The following is a 26,742-nucleotide window of genomic DNA, read 5'->3' as shown; positions in this document are numbered from 1 at the left end:
ATGCTTTGGTTCGCAGTCAGTCTCCATAGTTCTTTCTCTTGAATTGGATAATATTTTCCATCACAAGGAGGAGAAAAACTTCAAGTGGACCTTGAATTTCTCATTTTTAATTTAAAAAGCCTCCACTTTCAGTATAGTTTCATCAGTCATGTATTCTTTGTCTAGCATGCAATATTAATTTCTTTAGATTCATTAAAGATGACACTTACATTTACAGAAGTCTTTTTTTAAATTGAAATTTAATTTTATTTTTTCAGTTACACACAATGTTAGTTTTTCAACATTCATCCATTTGCCACCTTCCCTTCCCTCCCCCGTCCCATGGCCTCGAACAGTCTGGTAAAAGTTGTGCATGTACATTCATGCTTAACATACTTACATAATAGCCATGTTATGAAAAAGGAATTAGAATTGGGAGAAAGGAAAAAAAATGAGAAAGGTAGGAAAAATAGAAAAAAGCTTTAAAAAAAACTGAATGAACATAGTATGCTTTGCTCTGTATTCAGAGTGTCGTTTTTTCCCTCTGGATGTGGGGATGGCATTGTCCATATACAAGGTTCTCTTGGTTCTGCTCACTTCACTCAGCATCAATTCATGTAAGTCTTTCCATGCTCATCTAAAGCCCAATCACTCATTATTTCTAATGGAGCAATAGTACTTCTTAACATTCATATACCATAACTTGTTCAGCTATTCCTCAAATGATGGACATACCTTCAATTTCTTTGCTACCACAAAAAGTGGCTATAAATATTTTTGAACGTGTGAGGCTTCTCCTGTTTTTTTTTTTATTTATGATTCTTTGGGATATAGACCTAGCAATAGCATTGCCAGATCAAAGGATATGATCGGTTTTATTGTTCTTTGGGGATATTTCCAGTTTTGTAAGTTCCACTTACAAAAGTCTTAAATGCAAATACAGCCTAAAACATTTTATTGATTAGGGATTAGAACTATAGAGAATGGACATTTTGGAAAACAGTCTCCTAGTTAACATTTTTTTGGCCCACTCACATAAGTCTATTTCTTTCCAAAGGTTATGATTCTCATTGAGCAAGCCCTCTACTATCAGGGGCTTCAAGCAATTAGCATAGGAGTTTTTGATGAAAACCTCACCATCTCCAGGAAGTCTCCCTTTTCCATCTGGATTTCATACTGGACATCTTTCATGATAATGGTCCTTACTTTTGTCAAACAAATATGTCCCTACTTCATACTGTACTTGAAAATTTTCAGAAAATAATTGAACAAATTTGCCTTCAAGGTTATATCTTTCAAGGAGTCAGGGTTTAATCTGTTTGTAAGAATACAAGTCATATGGTTGAAGGAATAAATAAGAAAAGCATTTATTAAGTTTTTACTGCATGCCAAACACTATGCGAAGTTCTGGGGATGTGAGTAGTAAACAGAGAATACTGAAGAAAATGAAGTTTGGCTCCAGGGCAGATGGAGTTATGGAAGTCCTCCAAGTTTGTTGGAGGAGGGCTTTAGGGAATGGGGATTCAGGAAATACAGAAATGAAGGCTCAGAGGACTTACATAGTGAATATGACAGTGTCAGGGAATTTCCAGGCTGAAAGGCAGTACAGATGATAAGGCCTGGTGGTCCTCTATCTCATCAGAAAGATTGTCAACTTCTTCAACTGTCATGAGCAAACAGATCAGAGTAGGCAGGGAGAAAGGAGAAGAAGATGAGAGGGATATTTTTTCCTCTGGTTATGTGCTAGACACTGTGCTAAGCACTATTTACAACTATTATCTTATTTGATTGTCATTTTGGGAGGTAGGTGCTATTATTAATTTTATTTTATTGTTGTAGAAACTAAGGCAAATGAAAGTTAAGTGAATTCAAGTCTTCCTGATTCCAGGTCCAGAATTATATTGATTCTATCAAGTCAAATTAAAAAAAAAACTTTTCTTTTTTTTGATAGCATTTCCCCTAAATTACATGTAGAGATGGTTTTCAACATTCATTTTTGTAAAAATTTCTCCCTCTCTCCTCCTCTAGACAGTAACCCATATGATATAGGTTATACATGCCCAGTCTTGTCAAATATATTTCCATATTAATCATGTTATGAAAGAATCAGAACAAAAGGGGAAAACTACAAGAAAGAAAAAAACAAACAAATTAAAAAATTGAAAAATGTAGAGTTCTTTCTCTGGATGTGAATGGTATTTTCCATTATAAGTCTTGTGTTTGATTATTGTAATTCTGAGAAGAGTTAAGTCTATCATAGTTGATCATCACACAATTTTGCTGTTACTATGTACGACGTTCTCCTGGTTCTGCTCACTTTATTCAGCATCAGTTCATGTAAGTCTTTTCAGGTTTTTCTGAAATCTGCCTGCTCATCATTTCTTATAACAAAATAGTACTCATTACATTCATATACCACAATTTGTTCAGCCAAAGTCAAATGCTTTTTTATAAATAGCCAAATAATAGACACACTTTTATCTTCTCCACATTTCAGTCAATACCCTATGCATTTACAATTTTTACTTTGTAATATAGCTATCAATGTACAAATCTTATCCTTCCCATTAGACCTTAGCCTCCAGTGAGACCAGTTTCTATATCTTATTTATCTTTGTACTCCCTCTTGGCATACAACACAGTGCTTACTCAAACTGGTTATTCATTAAATGATTGTTGAATTGATACATAAATGAATGAGTGAATGAATGAGTGAGTGAGTGAGTGAGTGGAATTTGAAATGTAATATTTTTGATGATGATGATGATGGAAATAGAAGTTATGCCAGGAAAGCTGTAAGAGGTAAGGGTGGAATGGCTGATTGAGGGAGGAGATGCTAGAAGTTTTCAAAACAAGGGGCAAAGAGGAGAATGTTTTGTGGGTGAACAACTATTTTCCTTATAGAGGAGGGTCTGGAGTACACCAGGAAGTATTAAATGCTTCCTGGTGGCAAGGAGGAAGAAGGTCCTAGAATGTGCTGCAGAGAAAATTTTTCCAGATTTTTTTGGGTCTTTCCAAGGCAATGGGGTTAAGTAACTTGTTAAAGGTCACATAGCTAAGTAAGTATTACATGTCTATGGTTGAATTTGAGCTCAGGTCCTCCTGACTCCAGGACCAGTGCTCTATCCACTGTACCACCTAGTTTCCCCTTTTTCAGGAGATTTTAAAAAAGGCAAGAAATAATTTTTTTAGGATTGAGTGCTGACCCTGTTCAGAGACAGGGGTATAAGTGAGATGACCTTGTAAAACTTCCTGCTCAAAGTCTCTGCTTGAGTTAACCAGGTTTCTACAGTTACAAAACTACTATCTCTGTCATTGAGAAGCTTGGGAAAAGCCCAGCATACTGGTTTAGCCATCCATTTGCTTAAATCTGATAAAAATAAGAGCCGAAATACCATCTCCAGGCTGCTATTTTTAAAAAGTATGTGAGATGCCAAATTGGGTTTATTTCCCCCCTCAACAGAGAATAGCTGAAGAACCTGTCCCTTCTTCCAGAGGCAAGATCTTAATGTGGCACACATGAAGGACATAAGCCAAAAAATTGGCAAGACATTTTTCATTGCTCATCCTACCCAACTCCCCATCCTCCCATTTCCACTATCCCATGGTTGAAAAATCGTGTTATGGGGTCCACAGGTCCTCTGGGGTCCACAGGTCTTCTGATCTTCATTAACCATGTTTGCCTCCCATTTCTACAATATAGTCCTTCCTCTTGGTGGTATCCTCTTCTTACCCCTATGAATCTCTTTAATACCTTTGAAACTGAAGTCTAGAAAAAAACAAAAGGATTACTAAGTATCACACTTCCCCAAATCCAGGGTTCTTAGACTTAACTCTTGTATCTCTCACCTTCAACAGTAACAATCATGGGAAATGTATTTGAAATTAAGGACATGGTTTAGATTCTTGCCTCTGTGTTACCACGGGGAAATCACTTTACCTCTCTGGACCTGAGTTTCCTCCTTGTAAATAAAATAAGAAGTTTGGATGAGATGACCTCAAAAGTCCCTTGAAGCTCTGCCACTTATTTCCTAGTTCAGGGACCATGGACAAGTCATTTTGGCTCCTCTTAAAGCCTGGATAACAAAGTCTGCCTTATTTATCTACCTTACAAGCATATTGTGAGAATCAAAAAAAAAGTACTTCCATGTAAATGTAAACTACTATTACAGGAAGCATTTGACTGAAATTCTCTATTTCCCTATCCTTTAGATGAGATACATGATTTATCAACTTTCAACAAGCTAAGAAACTATTCCAAGATTAGTCAGTACAAGTTAAGACTTGTGATGTCAGTTGTCCTCTTCAAGAACAAAAGATGTGCAACATCAACAGTAGCACCTACCTAGAAATGTCAGATATACAGTAGGCACGTACTAAATGCTTATTAATTGAGTTGAAATGGCTCTCTGACTTCTCCCTTCTTCAAACTTCAATTCAGCAACAAGTTATCTTGTTTTCTCTTACAGTTATTTCTTCCACCATCATAACTTTCCCCTTCACAGTTTCAACATATTGTAGTGTTGGGTTTGAGGATCTGTGAACAAATTTAGGAAGACCAGTTCTTGACGCAGAAGTATATAGGGACAAAAAGTTTTATTATATATTATTGTGGTTAGCAGAAACTAAGGGAGAGAAGACAAAGGCAATAAAGGCAGTTGGAAGTGACTGATACCCTATGGGGGGGGGAGAGGAATTAAGCAACTTATTGCCATCAAAGAATAAATAGCATAAAGAGGGAGAACAGCATAAAAAAGAAAAATTACTGAACAGAGAACAGCAGTATACATCAAGACTAAAGGAAGGGTTATATAGGGGAGCAGCACTGGTATATGTGCTGGGAAAGGAGTAAGGGAGGAATTAGAGGAAGGGGTTCACAATAATTTTCATCATCTCATTGAGTTCTGGTAGGGTAGACCTCTGAGTGAGTTTGGGAAAGGAGTTGGTATTTGTATCTTGGTGCCCCACTTTGGTGGGATAGCCCTCCTAGTGAATTTCCAGGTGGCCCACAATGGGAGGTGTTATTTAGCTGATAAAGGGCTAGAAATCAGACACACCCACAGGATATGCAAAACCAGCTCAGAAGAAAATATTTGGCATAACATTTTCTCTAATGTTTCTTCTACTTCAATATCATGAGTCAGCATAAGAAATTAAATTGGAAATTTTGGGAGAGTTTTATAGAAGTCACAAATGACATGATAAAACCAGCAGAGAACACAGAGCCTATGATCAAATACTTAATCCAAATTTTACAGCAAGGTACTGTAACTACCCCCCACCCCCAAAAAAGAAAAAATTCAGATTTCTTCTCTGATATGAAGGGAGGACCAAAAATTTTTGCATGGATTTTCCAGATTGAAGGAGCACTGCAACCCTAACTCCTGTGATATGGAAGGGATTACCTGTAGCATTTAATTTTATGCTAACCTGAATTGTTCTGTAATTTTTCATGTGTATAAGTATGGTCTCACTTCTATGTCCTTATACTTCCTTACAGCACTCCAGAACTCCCTAGATTTATTTTGAGTGATCAAGTGATTCAGTTCATTATAGCAGCTTTGATACTGAGAAAGTTTTCACTGAAAAGGCAGACTAGTCAATGATACCAAAAGCAAGAAACTTTTATTATCTTTTACTAGGAAAAGTAGGGACCCAGAATGAGTCACTAAGAGGACTGGGATGGGTGGAAGGCAAGGGAAGGGAAAATTACACATTTCAATCACTAAAAAAACAAAGGATGTTATAAAGTCACTGACCTGTACAAGGAAGAACCTGATGATCCTATGAGAAGCTGCTGTTTGGACCAGATAATAGATTACTTATTCGAACCTGGCACAGTCCACCCCAGGTAGTATCTTTGGGGCTGATCTGGAACACCCAGATATCATTTAATTCTCTTCATTCTTCTGTTGGTTGTCTTCTTGATCCTCCTGCCACCTTTGACATTTAGAGATGATGGTGAGTTTGAGAGACATTAAGTGTTTTATTCCAGATTACACAGAGAATATCAGGTGGGATTCAATCTTCTGTCTTTTTTTCTATTTTTCTGCTTTGTATTTATGTTGATTATGCCTATATTTTCACTTGATGCCTTCCTAGAACATAACCTCCTTTTGCAAGTGGGGAATGACTTTTTGTATTTGTATTCCTGGACCTAGTATAGTGCCTAAGATTTAGTAGATTGATTGATTTGATTGAGAGAAGATCTGGAACAATGAATGAAAAGATAGAAAAAGCTCTAAATAAAGAGATCTAAGTTCTCATCACTCTGTTAAACCTAGTGGATAAAAATTAAAATGCAACTATAGTCTCTTCCCTCAGGGAGCTTATTTCTAATGAGGGAAACAGTATACATAAGGGAGGGATGATCTGGAAAGTCACTTCATTCTGGAGAGTTACTTTGAAGAACAAAAGAAAATAATGGTAAGTTGATTTTATGGTTCATGGTTTCAGAACTTGAGGGAAGAAAAGAGAAAGGAAAGCTTATTCACCAACCAAGAAATAGAACTATTGCACCTTATTGTGGTCTTTGATGTGTGGGGAGGTTGAAGTTCAGATCAAGGACTGCACTGATAGTTATTGTTGTTTAGTTGTTTCAGTCATGTCCGATTCTTCTTCACTGCTTTTGGGGTTTTCTTGGCAGATATATTGCAGTGATTTGCCATTTTCTTCTCCAACTCATTAAACAGATGGAGAAACTAATGTAAACAGGATTAATTGACTTGCTTAGGATCACAAAGTGACCTGAAGTCAGATTTGACTTCATGAATCTTCATTACTCTAGGCCCAGTACTCTATCCATTGCACCACCTAGAGTGCTTTCTAGAAAGTGTTTTAGAGAGATCATCACAAATTTGGAGTGGATCCCAGAGAATGGCCCTTGGTATATAGGGGATTATCTTCTAGGCTCTATTAGAAAGAAGGAAAAGGAGGAAGGTATGACTTCCAAGGAGCATTTGAGGATGGTGGGGGGAAGGATTACTAAGCAGTTGTGAGGTTTGTTGAGATCAGATAGCATGAATTTGTAGTGGTTTCAGTTGGGACTTTTGTGTTGACTTTTTTCAGAGGAATTCTGGAGCTTGTGAAGTAGAATGAAAATGATGGTGGGGTTTGGCAAAGCCTGAGAAGAAACAGGACAAGAAAGCAAGGGAACCTACAATAGGGGACTGTATAATTGAATCGATTACAAGTTCTTCAGGAACTATACTGGGAAAACAGGGCAGTTTGGATGGGGGCTCCCAAATTGCATACCCTTTGTCTCAATCATGGTGAGAAAGAAAAGGACCTATATGTACCAAAGTATTTATGGTATCTCTTTTTGTGGTAGCAAAGACTCGGAAGCTCCTTAGTTTCAATTGGGGAACATTTGAACAATGTATAGAATGGAATACTATTTATGCTTAAAGAAATGAAATGTACAATATGATTAATGTGGAAATAAGTTTAACATAGATACATATGTAACCTATATTAGATTACTCTCTGTCTAAGGGAGGGGGGAGGGAAGGGAAGGAGAGAGAAAAATGTGGAACCCCAAACCTTACCAAAAATGATTGTTGAAAAATTATCTTTACATGTAGTTGGAAAAATAATTTAATTACTTTTTTTAAAAAAAGTAATGATGGAATGAGTGATTTCAGAGAAACCTGGCAAAACTTATATGAATTGAGGCAGAGTGAAATGAGCAAGATCATGAGAATAACAATATAAAGACAAGCAATTCTGAAAGACTTAAGAAAACTGATCAATTAAATGAAATGATCAACCATGATTTTCAGGGGCTGATTACAAAGAATGCAACTCAGCTCCTGAATGATAATGAAATGATAGATGAAATATGCAGAATGAGACACATTTATGGATAAGACCAATGTGGGAACTTGTTTCATTTGACTATGGATAAGTGTGACAAAGACTTTTTTTCCCCATAGAGGAAGTGGTTGGGAAGGAGATGCAATCAATGCTTGTTAGTTGAAAACAACAATATAATACTAAAAGCAATGGGATTAAGAGAAGCACCTGAAGAAATAGAAAAAATACTGGAGTTTACTGATTAGGGGACTCCCAATATCAGCTGTGTCCTTTAGGAAATCCCTTTGGCAGTTGTGTGAAGGATAGATTTGAAGCAGGGAGACCAGGAGGTCATTGCAATAATCCTGGTAAAAGGGGAGCTAGTGTGGTGATTGTGAGAAGGAAAAATGGAAAAAAAATGAAAGGTATTATGAAGGCAGAAATGACAAGATTGGCAATGTATTGGTTATATGGGAAGTGAGGAAGAGTGAAAGATGTTATCTTGGCTTGTAATAGGGAAGTTTGGAAGAAGGTATCATGAGATCTTCCATGTATACTACAATCCAAAATGAAAAGGGGGAGAAGGGGATCTCTTAGTCACCGTTCAGTGCTGAGGTGGTGTGGGATGATTTCAGCCACTGGGGGATCTGGTACATTATATATTGGGGAGGGGTGGAAGTTTCCTCATTAACATCTTTGAAGCAGCAATGCAAGAAAGGGGAAGGGGAGAAAACCCTTTTGTATAATGTCTACTATGGGCTAGGCATCTGCTAAATGCTTTACTGATATTTTGATCATAATATCCTTGGGAGGTAGGTGTTGTTATTATCCCCATTTTACAGTTGATGAAGCTAGGGCAAATAGAAGTTAAATGACTTGCCCAGAGTCACTCAACTAGGAAATGTCTGAGGCCACATTTGAATTTGGGTCTTCCTGCTCCAGACCCAGATCTCTATCCACTGGACCACTGAATTGCCTCTGTGGGTGTTCAGGCATCTGATGCATAATTATAACTGTCTGAGGGGGTCAATCCTGGGTTCAGAAACTGGAAAGTTGGGAGCTTGTATAACAGAGAAAAGGGAAAGGATGGAACATAACTACTGCAACAAACCCTCATGCTCTAACACCCCTGGCTATTAAGGGAAGGTTAGTATGGAACATAACTTCTTCCTTTCAGATTAGTTGGTCATCCAATCTTTGGATCAAGCTACTTCCCAACTTTGGGGACCACAGACTTAGTGTGATTTAGATGACTTCAAGTGAGTTTGCTGAATGATGCAAAGGGAATGTCTGGAAGTGGCAAGGAGTGCTGGAGAAATGTTTGGATGTTATAGATTTCAGGGAGGACAGGAACCAGAGATTCTTATTTAGGGAAATTCTCCATTCTACTGTTGTGGAAGCTTAGCCCTAGTAAGGGTAACTTGTGAAAGTTGAATAACTTCAGGAAGGGCGGTACATTGCAGAGGCTAAACCTCAGTAGAAGAGGGGAAGGAAGTTTAAGGTTTGAGATTTATTTTCAATTTTACTTTTTTTCAAATTCACTTAAAAAAAAGACCCTGAAAGTAATAAACACCAAATATGTAAAGTAGAATAGAAAAAAAGAAGATGGAACACAGAACTGAAAATTTCTGTTAGTTTGCTTTCCTTTTTTAAGTCTATAATATATTCAACATGCAGCTTTCAAAGTTTTCTTGCTAGTCTATGTTTCCTTCTGATCCTCCTTCTCTTCTGTGCATTAATAAAAATGCATCGATAGTCCTTTCTAATAACCCTATTTTTATCTTCTTCCCTACCCCCTATCAAAACAACAAACAACAATAATTCTGGCAAGTAAAATTCTGGTAAGTAAAATAAAAAGCCCACATTGTCTGTGCCCTAACCTCATTCTGGAAAGTAGTTTTTTTTTTTTCCGCAGAACATGCTAGTGAATGGGAAAAAGAAGGTAGCAAAAGGTTGTGTGTGTGTGTGTGTGTGTGTGTGTGTGTGTGTGTGTGTTTGTGTGTGTGTGTGTGAGTTTCCATAGCACAAAGAGTTTATTCTAAGCTGTTTTCCTTCTCCAAGAGACTACTCTTCTCAATATCTCTCAACCTCCACCCTTGCCCCAACTTGTTCATGATCAGAGCTATCCAAGAAGCTCTATCCTCCTCTCTGGCCCCGCAATCTGAACCTTCTCACCTTGGGGTTCAATCAATCCAATCAATTATGGCCTTTGCAGCCACGCCCCCCTTTTAAGGGGCACAGAACTTTCCCCCCTCCCTCCGACTTCCTTCAAGGAGCTTCTTCATACATAATTCCGTTTAATTCAACATAGACTAATGAAAAAGTTTATTAGATGTGGGGTACTATGCTAGGTGCTGAGGAAAGAAAGAAGCTTGGGGAGGTGTATCAGGGATACAGAAACAAGCTTTGCTCCTCTGCATCTAGTGGGAGTCAGAGTCTCTGATCCTCTAAGCTTCTCTACCTTCCAGACGCAGACTGAGGGACTCCTTGTTCCTTCCGAAGGGAAAAGTCTGCGCAGTTGGGGCATATCCTGTATGCCCCTACCAGAAGTTACCCCTATGTGCTACGTCTGCAAGGTAGCCTGGCACAGGGGAATTCCCTGCCTGGGGCATCTCCCAATCTCTGAGGCAGCAACATCTTCTCCCTTCCACTTTCTCACCTTCTCAGCCCTCTCTCCCCTGTCCTTCTTCCACACTTCCTCCCTCTCCTTTTCTTCCTCTCCTTCCCCTCCTTTCCCCTCCTCCTCTTCTCTGTATCTCCTTCCTCTTTATCCTTTTCCCCTTTGAACCTTCCTCTCCCTTTATGCCTTTTCCTCCTCCCTCTCCCCTTCTCCATCTCCTCTTCCTCTGCCCCTTCCCTTGCCTTCTCCCTGCGTCTCCTGCCCTTTCTCCTCTCCATCTGCTCCCGAGGCTTTCCCCAACGCTTCCCTCCTGATTCTGTGCCCAGTTCCTCACCTCTGCTGTCCTTCTCTTCTCTTCTCCCTCCCGTCCCGATGACCCCCCTCCTCGGGCTCTCCCCTCCCCTCCTCCCCTCCCCTCCCCCTCCCCTCCTCCCCGCCTCCCCCTCCCTTCCCGCTCCTCGCTGAGCTCCGAGGCGGTGTGCGCAAGCGTGTCCATCGCAGAGCCGGCCCCTCCGCCCGTCGCCGCCCGCCCGGGTCCCCTCCGGCGCGGACTTTGCCAGCGCTCGCGGCCAGCCTCGGTCCGGGACAGGCCCGGGCCCCGGAGCCGCCGCCGCCGCCCCTCCCGCGCCGCCGGCCGCCGGGCGCCTAGCGGATCGGAGCGGCGCCCCTGCCCAGACCTGTCCGGCCGCTGGGTCCGCCCCGCCCGGAGGGTGAGCACCGCGGAGGTGGGAGGGGAGGGGGCGCCGGGGGGCGCCGGGGGCGGAGCCGGGGCCTGGACCCGGGTCCGCGGGGCGGCGGGGCTGGGACGGGGCGTGGGGACGGAGGGACCCTCGGGCGCGGCCCGGCCCCGCATCGGGGCTGCCCGGGGTCGCGGGGGGCTGCCCGGGGTCGGCGGGGGGCTGCCCGCGCTGCGGGGCCTCCGCCGCCCGGCTGCACAAACTTAGTTTGGCTCGGATGGAGGGCATCCTGCAGAACCCCGGGATCAGGCTGGCAGTGCCCACGCGTCCCCTCGCGGTGAATGCCCGGGCCCCCCGGGGCTCGAGCAGGTCAGAGTTGGAGGCTCTATAACTGCCGCGCTCTCCTTTGGTCTTGGGCGAGTTAGGCGCCCCAGCAGGCAAGGGTCTCCCCTGGCAGGCGGGCTTAGGGCTGCCAACATGTCTACCCGCCGCTTCCCCCTTCACTACTGTGTTTTAGGCTTTCTCCCCCTCTCTTTACTTCATGGCTCTCCCATGGGCCCTACAAGTCTGGCTTTGACCTGCTTTTTGAACCTGAAAGCAGAAAGTGGAGTGGTGATCCCTGTGCCTAGACCTCATGGACACCCGTGGTCAAGGCTCCGGCACCTCTTTGGATGACTCCTTTGGATGGACAGCGTTGGCAGGACCCTGGTGCTCTCCTCCCCAGAGCTTACTTATGGTGCCAGAACTGGCCGGATTTGGGGGATCAGAGATCCTGAGACTGAGTGTGTGCTCTTACACTCTCACCTTTCTGCCCAAAAAAGCAAAATTCTAGTTCCAATAGAACTTTGAAACCAGTCCTTAAGAACTCGAATTGTCTCATTTGTATATATGTATGGGTGACAAGCTAGGATGATTCTTTGCAGCCTCAATGTGGTTCTTTACTGAGTCTAGAGAACTGTGGGGGCCAGATCTAGGCGATCCTCTTCTGGATCTAAGCAGGATATCCATCTGTGACATTGTCTTCCACACCCTGGATGTTGGCAACAGCTGTTGCCCCGTGATGGGCTTGGAGCCCTGGGCACCCTGCTGTCATATTGGGCAGAAACCCAGAAGCCCTTGCTTCCCTGAAGTATATATAATGATCCAGTCTGTGGGTGGCTGTACAGGAGGTTGGTCATTGAATCTCATGCCCTAGACCACAGTATAATCCAGAGAAGCAGGATGCTGGGCCTCCTGGGTAAGGATTCCAAGCACTCAAGGAGAATTCGTCCCAGCCCATCTCCAAAGCTGGCACTGTGAAGGGAAGGCTTGAGATGCATGAAGTCATCTGTGGGCTTTTGAGAAGAGACTCTGACTTCGCACTGGGATAGCCAGTTGTTTGGAGTTGTTTCTGATCCCACCTATCGAGAGTTGGTAGTGGAAGGGAAAACAGTGTGAGGTGGGGGAAGAAAGTATTTGGCCAGGGTGATCTGAGGTAAGAAAAGCAGAATAGGACTGTTTCAATGAAAAGACGGGATGACTTGAGTCATTTAGCCACTATTCTGCTGAGGGGGCACCTTTCACCCTGGGTGTTCCAGCTTTGGTGACTGAGAAGTCGTTTGCTTCTTCTATTCTCCTTCCATTCTACTCCCAGTCCCAAAGCAAGGACTTGCTTCTCAGAAACTGAGTGATGACCTGCCCTCTGTACTATATATAGCACAGAACAACCTTTGTTTGGGACTTTATGGAGGGACCATTAGCCCTGATTTTGGGGTGGTGGTGGCAGCAAACTGACCACATTTCAGTTCTTTGCTCTGGTCATCACAGGTATGGGGAAAAATAATACTATTAGTAATAATAAAATTGGCTTGCCTAGTGCTTTCATTTGTGGCCTCATTTGGTTGTTCCAACTCTGTGAATTATAGGTACTCTTAGTAGGTGCTTATTGTTTCATTGTGTCCACTTCTTCTCAAAGAGATACTGAAGTGACACTCTAACTCATTTTACAGATGAGAAACTGAGGTAGAGTTAAATTGCCCAGGATCACACTGCTATGAAATATCTGAGACCATAATTGAATTCATGACGATGAGTCTTCTTGATTCCAAGCCCAGTGTTCTATCTACTGTGCCACATAATTATTCCAGTAAGTGACACAGAATCAGAACTCAAGATCTTCCTGACCCCAGGTCTGTCACACTATCCACCAGGAAGCCCAGGTCCAGGGATACTCTAAGCTTGCTTTTTTCTTTCTCCTTCTTCACTTGCCCTGCAGTGACCCAGCCAGTATATATCTTAATCCCCTGCTTGTCCTAGGCTCCAGTGAGGTCAGTCACCCATCAATTTCTTAGGATTTTGTTTACATGCTTTTGAAGGTTCTGGGTTTTGATTATCCTCTTCCCTGCCCTCCATCTTGTCAACCCTTCTTCCTTTCCTATATATGACCTTGGGCAAGGACAATATATAGCAAATGACATTTATATAATACTTTAAAGTCTGAAAAACGCTTTTATTTACATTTACTCAGTGTTAACTTCTTTAGGCCTCAACTTCTTCGTCTTTAGAACTGAGGGGTAGAATTAGATTAGGTTGTGAATTGTAACTTCACTCCTAACTCAAAATCTTGATGTCTGAGGGTCTTTGCAGAAAGGGAAACTTAGAAGAAATGGGTGAAGTTTCTTTTGCCTTGGCCCCTTCGGTATCAACTTTTGCCTCCCCAATTGCGTTGGCTGTGGTTGTTCAACTGCCTAGTCACTTCCCCCTCCCTTGGCAACTTTACTATATCTCTGCTTTATCTGTTGCTCCAGCAGCTGTGGTGGCCCCAAGTGGGGCTGGGCACAGTAGAGCTGGGGTTTCAATCTTTCTTCTTGTACCTTTCAGGACTTATTTTAGTGGGATTCCTCCCTGCTATATTGGATACCTTGGAGCTCGGACTGCAGTATTTCCACAGTATCTCCATGTTGGATGGGACCCTAAATAGATATTATCTAGTTCAAATCCTCCCTTTTTTTCATATGGGGAAACTAGGTTTCCTCAAAGAAAGTGAAGTGGAAAGGGAATCAAGAGGCTCTTTTTTTTTAATTCTACTCTCTTAACTAGCTCTGTGACCTTGGGGAGATCATTTTTTTCTGGGGAAGTTTTCTCCTTTATAAAATGGAGGGGCCCACTAGATGATCCCTTGAGGACCTTTCTAGTTCTTGAGATTTTATGATTCTCTCTCTTTTTTTTTTTTGGCAAGGTAGTAGGGTTGAGTGGCTAGCCCAAGGCCACACAGCTAAGTAGTTATTAAGTGTCTGAGGCTGAATTTGAACTCAGGTACTCCTGATTCCAGGGCCGGTGCTCTATCCACTGTGCCACCTAGCTGCCCTGAGATTTTGTGATTCTCTAATTACACTGCTATGAAGTATCTGAGACCATGTTTGAATTCATGAAGATGAATCTTCTTGATTCCAAGCCCAAGTCACTTAGCCCCTTACCCATTCAGGGTCCCAGGGTCCCAGAGCAGGTAGTTTGGAATCTGGTTCAGTTCAGATAATTGTACCATTAATAATTTATTTTTAATGTTACTTTATCTTTCAAAGTGCTTTTGTATTTATTATCTTGTTTGAACTTCACAACAGATCCATCCTTAGAGACTGAGGAGGTGGTCCGTATTTCTATCCTTGAAAGTCTGGGGAAAGGACAATTTCACAGGGCATTTACTACTTGGTGTTGACTTTGCTGGGGCATGGCAAAAATGGTTGATGGGCTGAAGAAGGGAACTCTGTGCTTCTGTTTTTTTTAGCTGATCCTCTCGCTCTGCCAGTGAACTGGGACCAGAAAAATTTGTGTATTTGTGTATTGTATCCCCTCCCAATTTTAACAAAAGTTGTACACAATCTGTGCCCCAAGTGGGGTTCTGACCTTCTCTCACCCCTCAATCCCCAGCTCTGGTTCATAGCTCTGTATATAAGGGTCAATGGATAGAGTTCCAGACCTGGAGTCAGGAAGGCTCATCTTCCTGAGTTCAAATCCAATCTCAGATACTTCTTGGCTGTATGACCCTGAGTGAGTCACTGAACTCTGTTTGCCTCACCTGTAAAATGAGCCTGAGACGGAAATGGCAAATCACTTCAAGTATCTTTGCCAAGAAAACCCCATATGAGGTCATGAAGAATAGCACTGAGTAACTAGGCAGTTTTTCCCCATCATTCTCTGTATTCATAGTTCCCCTCTTTCCTCCCCCTACTCAGTATCTTGGCTTGGTGCCTGTAGTTTCTCGAAAGAAGATGCTCAGGATATGTGTGAATGACATATCTTAGGTAAATCCCTTTTTAGTACCCTATTACTGATTACTTATATTGCCACTCCCCAAGACAACACATTTCCTCTCTCCCTCTGACCCTGACCTTCTCAAATCTTAGGTTTGGCATCAAAGACTGATTGAACAGTCACATATAATGATAAATCAGACTTTCCACTCTTTATGTGACCTTGACGATAATGATGATTCCAAATTATTCTTTTCACTTTTATGTGATCTTAAAGAGAATGCTGCACATACAGAGGCTTTAGTTTTATTCTCTTGTGCCATCTTCAGCAGTAACATGACTCAGTGAATAAAGCAGTTGGCCTCCAGCCAGAAGACCTGAGTTCATTTTCAACCTCAAACAAGAAATAGTTGTGTGTCCCTGGACAAATCACTCAGTTTCTATAACTGCAAAATGGGGCAATGTTGATAAAGTGCTTAGTACTTTATAATGCTTATTCCCTCTGCTCCCTCCCTTCTTATTCACACATTAGGAATTGAAGGTGGGAGGAGGGAGAAGTTGAGGGGATGTGAGCAACACTATCCTCTTTGGGGGGGTCCCCACAGAATTTGGGGACTAGTGTTCAATTTGAGGTCAGCCTCTTACTCTTGGCTGTGGAGTAAAATGTAACTGGTAAACATTTAGCAAAATAACATAGATAATGTTAATTTGTGATTTTCTAAGTGAAGATCTGTTTCTACTGGAGTTTGATTGTACTGTTGGAGATGAAGGAAGTGGTTGTTTTCAAGCTATTTGGGGGTACCAATTTCAAGCAAGTGGAGGTGGGGTTTCTGTTGTAAGAACTGTGGTGCTTGAAGGAGGGTGTAGATTTTGGTCTGCAGTTTCAGTATTATCTTGGATGATTTTTCAATAGGTGGGGCTCCAGACCCTTTACCTCTCAGGCTTTTCCCTTTGTCTAGAGTTTATGCAGGACTAAAGTCAGTTTAGCATGATTTCTGTAGGTCTTGAGAGGCTGGGCAGAACTGGGCCTAACCAGTAGTTTTTTATACCAATGTTACTTCCTACCTATGGGATCTTAGACAAGTCACTTTCCTTCCATTGGAGCTGAGTTTTTTCATCCATAAAATGAGAGTCTGGATTAGATAGTTGATCTTTCAAAAACCCTTTCCTGATTTAAATCCTGTTATCTGAAGGAATGCTGTTGTGGTGTCCTCCCCCTCCAATATCAGGGGGCTCCACTGGACCCATTAATTAGCTAGGTCCAGTCTGCCCAACCTTCCAGCTTTAGCAGAGGGCCTGGCATAGAGCAGTCACTTAACAAATATTTGTTTTAATTGGATTTTGTATTAGATTCCATTTCTAGTTCATCAGGGAGAGAAGTCCTGGTGGGATGGGAGGCAGGGTTCTAACCTCTCCCTCAGTTTTCCTCCCAAGACTCACAGGACAAACCTCTCTGCTTCTCAGGGAGGAGATGTGGAACTGGGCTTGGGAAGGTTTGGATGCCATCCCCATGCTACTTTCCTCACTACCTCATTCCATTCTGGGCACCCTGGGATTTGGGGATATCCTTAGTGAGTGGAGGATGGGGAGGGATAGTTTTGGGAGGCAGACGATCTTGGGGGGTAGGGCTTTCAGGTACAAAGGAACATTTAGGAGTTATTCTCCTTTGTTCAGGGTAGGGGGGGAGAGATGCATTCCCAAAATGGGATAGCAGTCCCATTGACTTATGTCTAGAGGACAATACAAGAAGCCTAAGGTTCAGTCCTCATTAGTATTCGCCCATCACTCTGGCCCCAGGGCTGGTGGCTGTGTGTGCCTGCCTGGGAGCATCTGTGACCCAAGTCTGCTTGGGTATGTGCCAAGCACATTTAGTAAATTCACAGAATGTTTTCATTGGGAGTGACCTTAGAGCCCATCTAGTTTGACCCTTCCTCACTTTACAGATTAAGAAACCAAAACCAGCATTGTCTTCTCATATGTTCTGGTTCCATTCCCTGAATCTCTTCCTGGAGGCCTCAATAACCTGAGCTAAGTCACTAGGAATGTTAGCCCCTCAATCCATCGGGTAGGGCTCCCTTCCCTCCCTTCCCTCCCTTCCTCCTTTCCCACTCCCCCTCCCAACCCCCCCCCCCCAAACTGTCTCTCTCTTTCTCCTGGCTCCCCTCCTCCTTCTCTCCCTTTTCCGCCCTCCTATAATTGCTTCCATCTGGCCAACCGACTCTGACTCTTCCTTTGGAAACAGGGTTTCCAGGCTCTGGCTTCCCACACCATTGAATAGACCAATCCTCAAAACCATCAAAGACATAATGGAAAGAGGGATGGGGGAGATGGTTGCCCAGGTTTGAGCTCTGCCACCATGTGGAAATATCAAATTTGGGGCTAAAGTAATAGTAGCTCATACTTTTAAGCCTTACACAGTTATTTACATTTATTATCTCATATCTGGTATTCTCATTTTACAGATGAAGAAACTGAGGCTGAGAGGTTAAGTGACTTGCCCATGATCACACAGCTAGAAAGGGTCTGAGATAGGACTTGATCAGGTCTGTCCGACTGCCAAATCCAGTACTCTTGCCTCTGTGTGACCTAACTGCCCCAGCCTTGGGGTAGCAATGGCTAATGCCTCTGGGGTGATGGCAGCTTTACATCAGGGAAGCCCTCTTCTAGGCCTGCCTGTCTTGGGTCAGAGGGTTCTCAGCTGAGATCTGAATGCCTTCACCTGAGTTTTGCTTGTGATGAGGGTGGAGTTGTGGAAAGAATACTGGGTAAGGAATCTGGGGATGAGGATTTAAATCCAGGTTCTTCTTACCCATGTGATCTTGGATGAGTGATTTCTCCTACTTGGCTCTCAGCTTTCTCATCTGTAAGATGAAGAGGCTGCTTGTTTAAAATCCTGCCACCCAAAAGAATGAATTTATGACCTTCCTCTCCCATTATTATCCGACTTCCACTATGAAATTGAATTTAACGAACATTTATTAAGTGTCCACTCTGTGCAAAGTGAGAAGACATTATGAGTCAAGAGCCTTCCTCTCAATCTGGATGATTTGTGTTTAGTGCCTAGGCATTTTTTTTATGTTTTTTGCAAGGCAAACAGGGTTAAGTGGCTTGCCCAAGGTCACACAGCTAGGTAATTATTAAGTGTCAGAGACCAGATTTGAACCCAGGTATTCCTGACTCCAGGGCCGGTGCTTTATCCACTATGCCACCTAGCTGCCCCAAGGCATTTCTTTAAGGTGGGAAGTGACCTGACAGTTACCAGTTTACCTTTGTAGAGGGACTTTCCCTTTACTTATGCAGTCATGGGTCTGTTTTTCCATCCACTCTTCACTGTTACCCTAAGGGGTACATTTCTACTGGAATGACATGTGTGCACAGATAAATCAATGCAAACCTCAGCAAATGAGTTTCCCTTAGCAACTTCTACCTAGGCAAAACTTCTTTGGTTAGAAATATATTCAGGCAAGGAAAAGAAACTCCCAGTCTGTGCTTAGGTGTCAGCTAAAGATGAATAGCCATGTCCTAGGACTCATCACTTTAGAGGCATGGTGGTCTAACCCCTTTCCTAGCCTGTCCCTGAGTTGGAGTTAATAGATACCTTGGCTGCACTGCAGAGGCTCAGTGATGGAAAGTTTTAGTACAAAAGAAGGCTCTCTGTATCTGTATTGGTAGAATAGGGATGTGGTGTGGTCTATGTTGTTCTGTGTCTTTATCTTTTTGAAATCCTTGCTTTGTGAGGGTGGCTATTGCTCTTTTCCAACAACTGGCAGGTTCTTTCTAAGAGGCTTTAATTCAGATCTGCAGGGTCCTAGAAGAAGCATGTGCCAGAAATGAGGTTGGGGTGGAAGTGGTCTGTGCTTATCTTCCTATATCTGGATTTGTTTGAATCCTTTATCACAAGTCACATCTTCTTAGCCTGGTATTTAGGGCCTTTAACTTTCATTGCCAGTCTTCTCTCTTCCCCACCTCAATTGCAAGCAAAGATAGTTTCATCTTTTTGCAAGCTTTTGAGTTTCACATTTTTCTACCACTCTTCCTTCCCTTCTCCCCCTCCTTATTGCAGCAAGTAATTTGATATAGGTTATAAATGCATAATTGTGCTTAACATAGTTCTATATTAGTCATATTGTGAAAGAAGAATTAGAACTAAGAGGAAAAAATCATGAGAAAGAAGGAAAAATCAAAAAAGAAGTTTTGAAAAGTGAACACAGTATGCTTTGCATTGCACTCAGACTCCATAGTTTTAATCTGAATGTGGATGGTGTCTGTCATAGGTCTCTCAGGATTGTCATTGATCACTAAATTGCTGAGACATAGTTGATCTATCTCACAATATTGCTGTTAGGGTGTACAATGTTCTTCTGGTTCTGCTCACTTCATTCAGCATAAGTTCATGCAAGTCTTTCTAGGCTTTTCCAAATTCCAACCATTTTTGATTTCTTTTTTTTATGATTTAAAAAAAAATTTAGTTTTTTTTGCAATGCAATGGGGTTAAGTGGCTTGCCCAAGGCCACACAGCTAGGTAATTATTAAGTGTCTGAGGTCAAATTTGAACTCAGGTACTCCTGACTCCAGTGCTCTATCCACTGTGTCATCAACTGCCCCAACAGTTTTATTTCTTAACACTGCTCTATACACACTTTATATTATAGTCAGATTGTCTTGTTAACTTTCTGCTTAACATGCCATATGTATTCCTGCCTTGCTCTGCCTGGAATGCCCTTCTTCCTCTCTCTATTTCCAAATTGTTGCTATTCTTTTTTTTTTTTTTTTGCAAGGTAATAGGGTTAAGTAACTTGCTCAAGGTCACACAGCTAATTAAGTATTTGAGGCTGGATTTGAACTGAGGTCCTTCTGACTCCAGGGACACCTAGGTGCCCCTATTGTTGCTATTCTGGAAGAGCAGGTGGAGTAGACTCTTGGAACTCAGGGAAGAGGAACATGGGAGAGAGTCTGAATCTTGAACCCTAATGGATAGAGTTTCTAGGGACCTGAATTTTAACTCGGCTCTGCCAACAACTTACTGTGTCATCCAGAGGAAATCTCTTTAGGTTTCAGTGAGGATCAGCCATCTTTAACATCCTCTGGTCTCATGGATCTCTGGGCTTTTTAACCTTTCTAATGCTCCAGATGAATAAATTAAGTCCTGGAGAGGTGAGGTGATGGGTCAGGAGTCATACATTTGGTTAGTCATTTGGTGCACTTAATACAATATTACACTGTCTGCTAATAATATTAAAAGCGTTTGGAGGGGCAGCTAGGTGGTGCAGTAGATAGAGCATCAGCCCTGGAGTCAGGAGGACCTGAGTTCAAATTTGGTCTCAGACACTTAATAATTTACCTAGCTGTGTGATTTTGGGCAAATAACTTAACCCCACTGCCTTACAAAAAACTAAAAAAAATTTGGAAAAGTTGAGCATAGTATCCCACTGATAGGTGTCCTGGTTTGTTGGGAGACTGGGCTGATTATAGAACATTCTGTACAGCTCTGTAACCTCATGGCCCTGCTGGGACTTGTCCAAGTCCTGGTCAGAGAACTGAGGTAAAAGGTAAGGGACAAAGTTACCAAGCAGGTCCCTTTTAATGACCAAATCACAGAATAGAGCTGGGAACCTCAGAAGCAATCTAGTTCAAGCCTCTCATTTTACAGATGAGTAAACCAGCCCAAGATAGTTCAACCTAAGGTCACCCAAGTAATAAAGGCAGTGCCAACATCTGAGGCAGGGTTTGAATTCGAGTCTCTCTGACTTCCAAGTCCATTCTCTGTTCCCCTTAGCTTCCCCCAGTCTTGGGAGGACAATGGCTAGTGCCTCTGCCAGTCTTGGAGTGATGGTGGCTTCTCTGTGGAGATATCACTATTAGGTCTGTCTGTCTGGGATCAGAGGGGACTCAGCTGAGATCCAGATGCACTCACCTGGGAGTGGCTGGTGAGTATTCTTCCTCAGAAGTTGGTGGCAAGATTCTCTGTCAGTTTCTCAAATACTTGAAGATAGCTATCAAGTTTTCCCTAAATCTTATCTTCTGTATGATCCCATTTTCCATGTATTCAGACTTCCTTGGCATCTCCTACAGACATGCTCTGTGTGAGCTTACTGGGAAAAAAAGCAGTACTTGGCAGATTAGTATAGTCGAAAGAACAACAGATTTGTAGTTAGAAAATCGATTTTGCTAGTTATTACCTGGGGGGACCTTAGGGAAATCACCTGGCCTCCCCAGTAAGCTCACACGGAGCATGTCTGTAGGAGATGGGGTATGTGGGGGGCATCCTGGGTTCTTTATCGATTCCTTTGCCCTTAATACAACAGAATCCCCTTTGCCTCCCAATACACAGATACACATAATACATTTCTCCCTCCCCCATTCTATTCTTTCTCTTTTTTTCCCTCTTCAGTGTTCCCCAGTCATCAGAGAGCTATAGTCTCTCCAAAAGAAGAGATCCCCCTAGTGGACTCACGAGGTGTCCAGGACAAGGGAGGCAACAGTTCCAGATGTTAGTAGCTCCATCTGTTTTCAGATAGAACATTTTTTACTAGCAGTTGTTTTGAGGATTGGGAAAGATGTGTTATGATTCTTAGCCCTTTGTTCTTCATCTAATCACCTTGGTTAGGGAGGTGTCTTACCCATTATCTTGGTTTTCTCTGAGGGGGAGACAAAATTCTCCCCTGTCCTCTTTGGAGAGGAGCAGGGAGGCTATGGGGGATTTAGGACAGGGCATCCATTGTGATCAGAGGGAACAGGTCATACTTGTGGGTGGCTCTTCTTGTCTAGGCTTAAGCTACTCTGTGAGCCATCTTTCTGGTTACTTACTGTGTGTCCTTCTTTCTGTGGTCCTGAATTGTGCCTTGTGACCGTGTATGTGTTGTCGTGGCTATGTAAATTCAGGTTTGTGGTCAAATGTGTGTTTGTTCCAGACCATCAAATAGCAACTCAGCCTGGATTTTTTTCTCTTGAGTCTAAGTTTTGGGTGAAGGAGAGGTTGGGTCAATGGCCTCTGCCCTCCATGGGGTCTCCTTGATAAGACCCCTCAGCTGTGCCAAGGGGAAACAGCTGCACTGACTGATTCTGGCTCTGTATGGATTTGATTTGACAACAAAGATCTCTCTGTGTGTTCCCAGGCTTTTTACATAACTAGAGGGAGGAGGGGTGGGGTGTGAGAGAGGCCAGGATGGGGACAGAGAGATACCAAGATGGGGGAAATCAGGGACAGACAGAATTGGGGGGAGAGGGGGGAGTTAGAGAGAGGGGGGAAGAAGGAGGAGAGAGGAATAGGAAAAACATTGGGACAGGGGAAGAAAGATGGGGGAAAAACTGCTGAGGAACAATGGATGCATAAGGAGAGAGAAAACTATGACTCTTTGTCCCCAATAGCCCCACTTCCTGCTTTGGATGGTTTTTTTGGGTTCCTTTGGTCATTGTGATGCTTTCATAAAGTTCCTTTCTATTAGACTTTCTTGTCTCTGGGCAGGCAGAGAGAAGGGTTAGGCCCAGGAAGGAGAGCTGGCAGATTTCCTTGGGTTATTTTGTCCTGTTCTCCAGACAGGATTGAAAAAGAAAAGAAGTGGTATCTCTCCTTTTCTGGGCTGAAGGAAGAAATCCCCAAGTGAACACCCTTCTCTCACCCTTTTTCTTTTCTCCTTTCACTGATCTCCAATTTCTACTCACTGGATTCCAACTTAATTGGAATTTCCAGGTTAAAATTTTAGAGTTCATATAGTCCAACTTCTCATTTGACAGGTCTGAGAGGACGAATGACTTCATCCCAGGTGACAGAAGTCAATGGCTATCTGCTGACTACCCAACCTTCTAACCCAACAGGTGTCTCAGACCTTGATATTTGGTCCTGTGCAGTTCTAGCCTAATCATGTTCAAAACCCCTTCCCTTAGGTAAGTTACTAGGTCCTCTCCCTTTCTCATTTCCACTCTCTAATAGTATAAGATCCTCTCCCTCCCCCACTCCCTCATCACTCTTCTTATGAGATCCTGTTCCCTAAATCGCAAGCACAATGAAGCTTTTCTTCTTTCCCTACCACTATCCTTGCAACTCTCCAAATAGGAGAGGAATGGAGAGGGAAAGACTTTCCCCCTGAACAGCTGTATCTACAAACTTACCAGTGCGAAGGAGAACCAGATTGGTTCCCCTAAGAGAAGGAGCTTAATCCTTTGGGCCTCCAATCTTCCTACCTCAACCCCTCTCCATTGCCCTTATGGGCAGGTGTATGAAGGGGCTCAGAGTTGTCAGGGATCTTCCCCGACTTTATAAGAAGGGGCCTGGAGTCCTTTTGAAAACTTAAACTCCTGGATTCTTTTTTGGGAAGTAGTGCTGGTGGTAGAACATAGTTCAAAGATTTAGAACGAAAAGATTTAAAACCTTGGAAATCACTTAATCCAACTATCTCATTTTACAGGTGAGGAAAGTTAAGTAAGTTGTCCCAGCTCATCTAAGGGAAGTAAGGTTAATTTGTGATTTTAATTTAGTTCTTTCAACTTTCTTTCCAAATTCAGCTCTCTCTCTCCACTCTTTTCCATCTCTTAGTTTTACAATAGAAATGAATCTTGTCCCCATTTTTAAAAAAAATTTATTTCAGGCATTGGGTTAAGTGATTTGCCCAAGGTCATACAGCTAGGTAATTATTAAGTGTCCAAGGTCGCATTTGAACTCAAATCCTCCTGACTCCAGGGCTGGTATTCTACACTGTACACTGTCAGCTTGCTCCTGTTTCTTTCAAGAGTTAAGTTGATTTAGGTGGCTGTTAGGCAGCTGAGGGAAACAGGCTCTGAATCTGCTGTGGGATGGAAGGGACAGGGTCAGCAGCAGTGGATGTTGTCCCAGCCCCTGAACAGCAGATAATAGTCCTGAGCCCAGGGCAGGAAGGAAGAGACCTAGTCTACTCCTCCAGCTTGCCTGTGAGTGGAGTGTGACCTTGTGACTGAAAGAGAACCCCCAGGTCTCCAGCTTTATCTTTGGCACCTTCCCCATCCGGATCCAGGGCCTTTCCCCTTGGGGCATTGGACTAGGTGGTTGAACTGGCTGACTTGCTGGGGTGGGGAAGGGGAGAGGGGCGTGGTCCAAACCTGTTCTCTGGTATCTAGCTTTTCTGCACACTCTAAACCTGAGATTCCTGCAGCTTCCAAACCTTATCTGGTCATGGCCCCTAGGATGTCTTGACTCCCCTGCCCCTGACCTGAGGCCGCTGCCTATCAGCTAAACAGCAGAGCTTGTGAAGGACAGAAATATTAAGGTCTGTGTTAGTACCAAGGAAATTTGGCCTATTTTGTTTGTTTGGGGGTATGATAGAATGGGATGAGTGTGTTTATGTACAGGTGCAATGTGATTGTGTATAAGGAGTATCTGTGTGTGGAGAGAGGGTTCAGAGATATCTTCCACCTTCCTGGTTCCTCTAATGGTTGCTTCTACCTCTTTAGGAGCATCTTTGGATCTTCAGCCCCTGGCTGTGTCCTGCAACCTAAGACTTCTTTTGCATTCCTGGGAACATCTCAGGGAGAAGAGTGGATGGAGGTCAGCAAAATGGACAAGAACTCTGAACTGGTGTCCTTTTAGATCCAGGTTTACCATATGGCCCCTTTTCTGAAGTTTCTCAGAGTTTCCTTGGCCTACACACCTAAAACAGCCTCAGGAGGTAGCTGGACCCCTTCTTTGGGGAGCTGGCCTAGGGGAGGATTCCTTATATTTAAGATTCTGTAACTAGAACATCAAGCCTTCCTTCCACCCCACCCCAACTTTGGGAGGATGACAAGGTCCCCAGGCACTCAGATGTGCTGCCTTCTGTTGTCCCTGGCTCCCCTGCTAAATGCTTCTGGGACCAGCAACTTGACAAACAAACCGTAGCTTTGGCAGGAGTGAGAGCACTTGGAAATTCAGACTGGAGAAAGCTTTAGCAGAAGTACCTGGGAATACCCCAAGTAGAGGGATGGGGGAAGGGAATTCTCTGCCAGAGGGGGCCCAACCAGTTCCTGACACAGTAAGTCTTAGGGTGGGTGACTGGTTAGAGGAAAGTATCATGAGGCTCCTGGTATTGGTAACTGTTGATGTGTGTGTGAATGCAGGGCTGTAATAGGGTCATGGATGTATGAGTTTTCAGGGGGCTTTATTTTGTAGCTATGTTTGTGACATATATGTGTGTGTGTATGTAAGCCCATGCACGGGACATGAACTTTCAGGCTTTTGGAGAATATCGATATTGTGAATACTTAGAAAGATCTTCCTCTTTTCCTTGTGGGGAAGGACTTGGCTTACCCTAGAGTAAGGTGAAGATTTGTTAGCCTGCCCGGATTTCAACCTTCATTTCCTGCCAGGATTTCTCCAGGAAGAGGAAACTCCTCCTGCTCACTTTGATACCAAGAAGTATATATAAATGCATAATGAAAAAACCCCATTAAATATGGCTTGTAGATTAGATGCATGTATCCATCCACTCCCTTCTTCTGGAAATGAGGCTAATCACTTTAGGGAAAGGGCTTTTAAGAAACCTTTTAAGAGACCTCTAATTTCCTTCTTAAAGGATCTCATTCTTTTTCTGCTGATCTCCAAACTCAAAGAGAGCTGCCACTTTTCCCTCACAACAAATGAACATCAAGGGTTTTACTTTTCTGGTTGGTATTTTTTAGTAGCTCCTGGCCAGCCTCCCTCAGAGTTGCTGCCCAGCTGGCTTTGGAACTGTGGAGAAGTGATGTGTTCTCTGAGTGTCTGTAATTCTTCCTGAAAGGAGCTGTATATTCTTTATAACAAGGCAGTTGGAGTCAGGGGACCTGGCTTCCAACTGTGTTAAGTAAGTAGGTCACTGAAATTCTCTGAGCCTCAGTTTCCTTTCCTGTAAAATGAGAATAATGGTCAGGGTTTCAGATATTTAAAACTCAAAGGGATCTTGTGGGTCAGAGTCCTAACTTGTAATTTCACAGATGAGCAAACTGAGGCACAGAGAAGTTAATGACTTGTCATGGTCATACAGTTAGTAAGTATCTGAGGTAAGATTTCAACCTAGGTCTTCCTGATGCAAAGTCCAGTTCTCTATCCTCTGTTCCAGGTCACCTCCATGGTGCTTGAATCTGTATAACAAAGTTGCTGTAATTGAAAGCTTAAAAAACTTTATAAACATTAGTTATTAATGAATGTGACTGTGTGAATTGGGAGAACCATTTGCCTGGCATATAACTAGGCTTTAAATTTTGACTGCTGGGCAATGTTGGCTGGACAGAGTTCAATGTACTTGGTATCAAAGAAATCCCATTAAATAGTTGGTGGTCTCCTCCTAAATATTTCAGAGAGGAGATCAGCAGTTTGGAGGTAGGTTGTGGTGAGGAGCAGCAAAGGAAAATAATTGTGACTAACATTCTTTCTTGAATTCACATTATCCTCATCACTTGTTAGTGACTGTAGATAGTCTAAATAGAGACCCAATGACACTAGTGACTATTTAACTCTTCA

The 26,742-nt window shown here is 42.9% G+C and overlaps 1 protein-coding gene and 1 long non-coding RNA gene across 11 annotated transcripts in view; one reads left to right on the top strand and one right to left on the bottom strand.

Moving 5' to 3' along the window:
- Positions 1-326: 326 nt before the first annotated feature.
- On the bottom strand, positions 327-10,757 carry LOC141508075 (uncharacterized). Its single transcript, XR_012474337.1, has 4 exons — positions 10,728-10,757; positions 5,739-5,919; positions 4,325-4,516; positions 327-3,748 (listed from the first exon to the last, which is right to left on the bottom strand). It is a non-coding gene; the product is annotated as an uncharacterized LOC141508075 (long non-coding RNA).
- A 254-nt stretch (positions 10,758-11,011) lies between these two features.
- The window catches only part of ST3GAL4 (ST3 beta-galactoside alpha-2,3-sialyltransferase 4), a 41,347-nt gene continuing 25,616 nt past the window's right edge, over positions 11,012-26,742 (top strand). Inside the window, exons 1-4 of one of the 10 annotated variants that reach the window (XM_074216364.1) lie at positions 11,434-21,789; positions 23,034-23,183; positions 23,705-23,746; positions 24,456-24,816. In XM_074216364.1, the coding sequence (XP_074072465.1) occupies positions 24,601-24,816 (216 nt within the window). In that variant the 5' untranslated portion in view covers positions 11,434-21,789; positions 23,034-23,183; positions 23,705-23,746; positions 24,456-24,600. Of the gene's footprint in view, positions 11,104-11,433; positions 21,790-23,033; positions 24,817-26,742 lie in introns of those variants that run through there. The other 9 variants (XM_074216362.1, XM_074216359.1, XM_074216360.1 and 6 more) reach the window with 9 other exon arrangements.

This window comes from Macrotis lagotis, chromosome 1 (genome assembly GCF_037893015.1).
Source record: "Macrotis lagotis isolate mMagLag1 chromosome 1, bilby.v1.9.chrom.fasta, whole genome shotgun sequence".
Classification (NCBI taxonomy): Eukaryota; Metazoa; Chordata; class Mammalia; order Peramelemorphia; family Peramelidae; genus Macrotis; species Macrotis lagotis.
The sequence above is the reverse complement of the archived record's forward strand: the minus strand, read 5'-3'. Positions and strand labels throughout refer to the sequence as shown.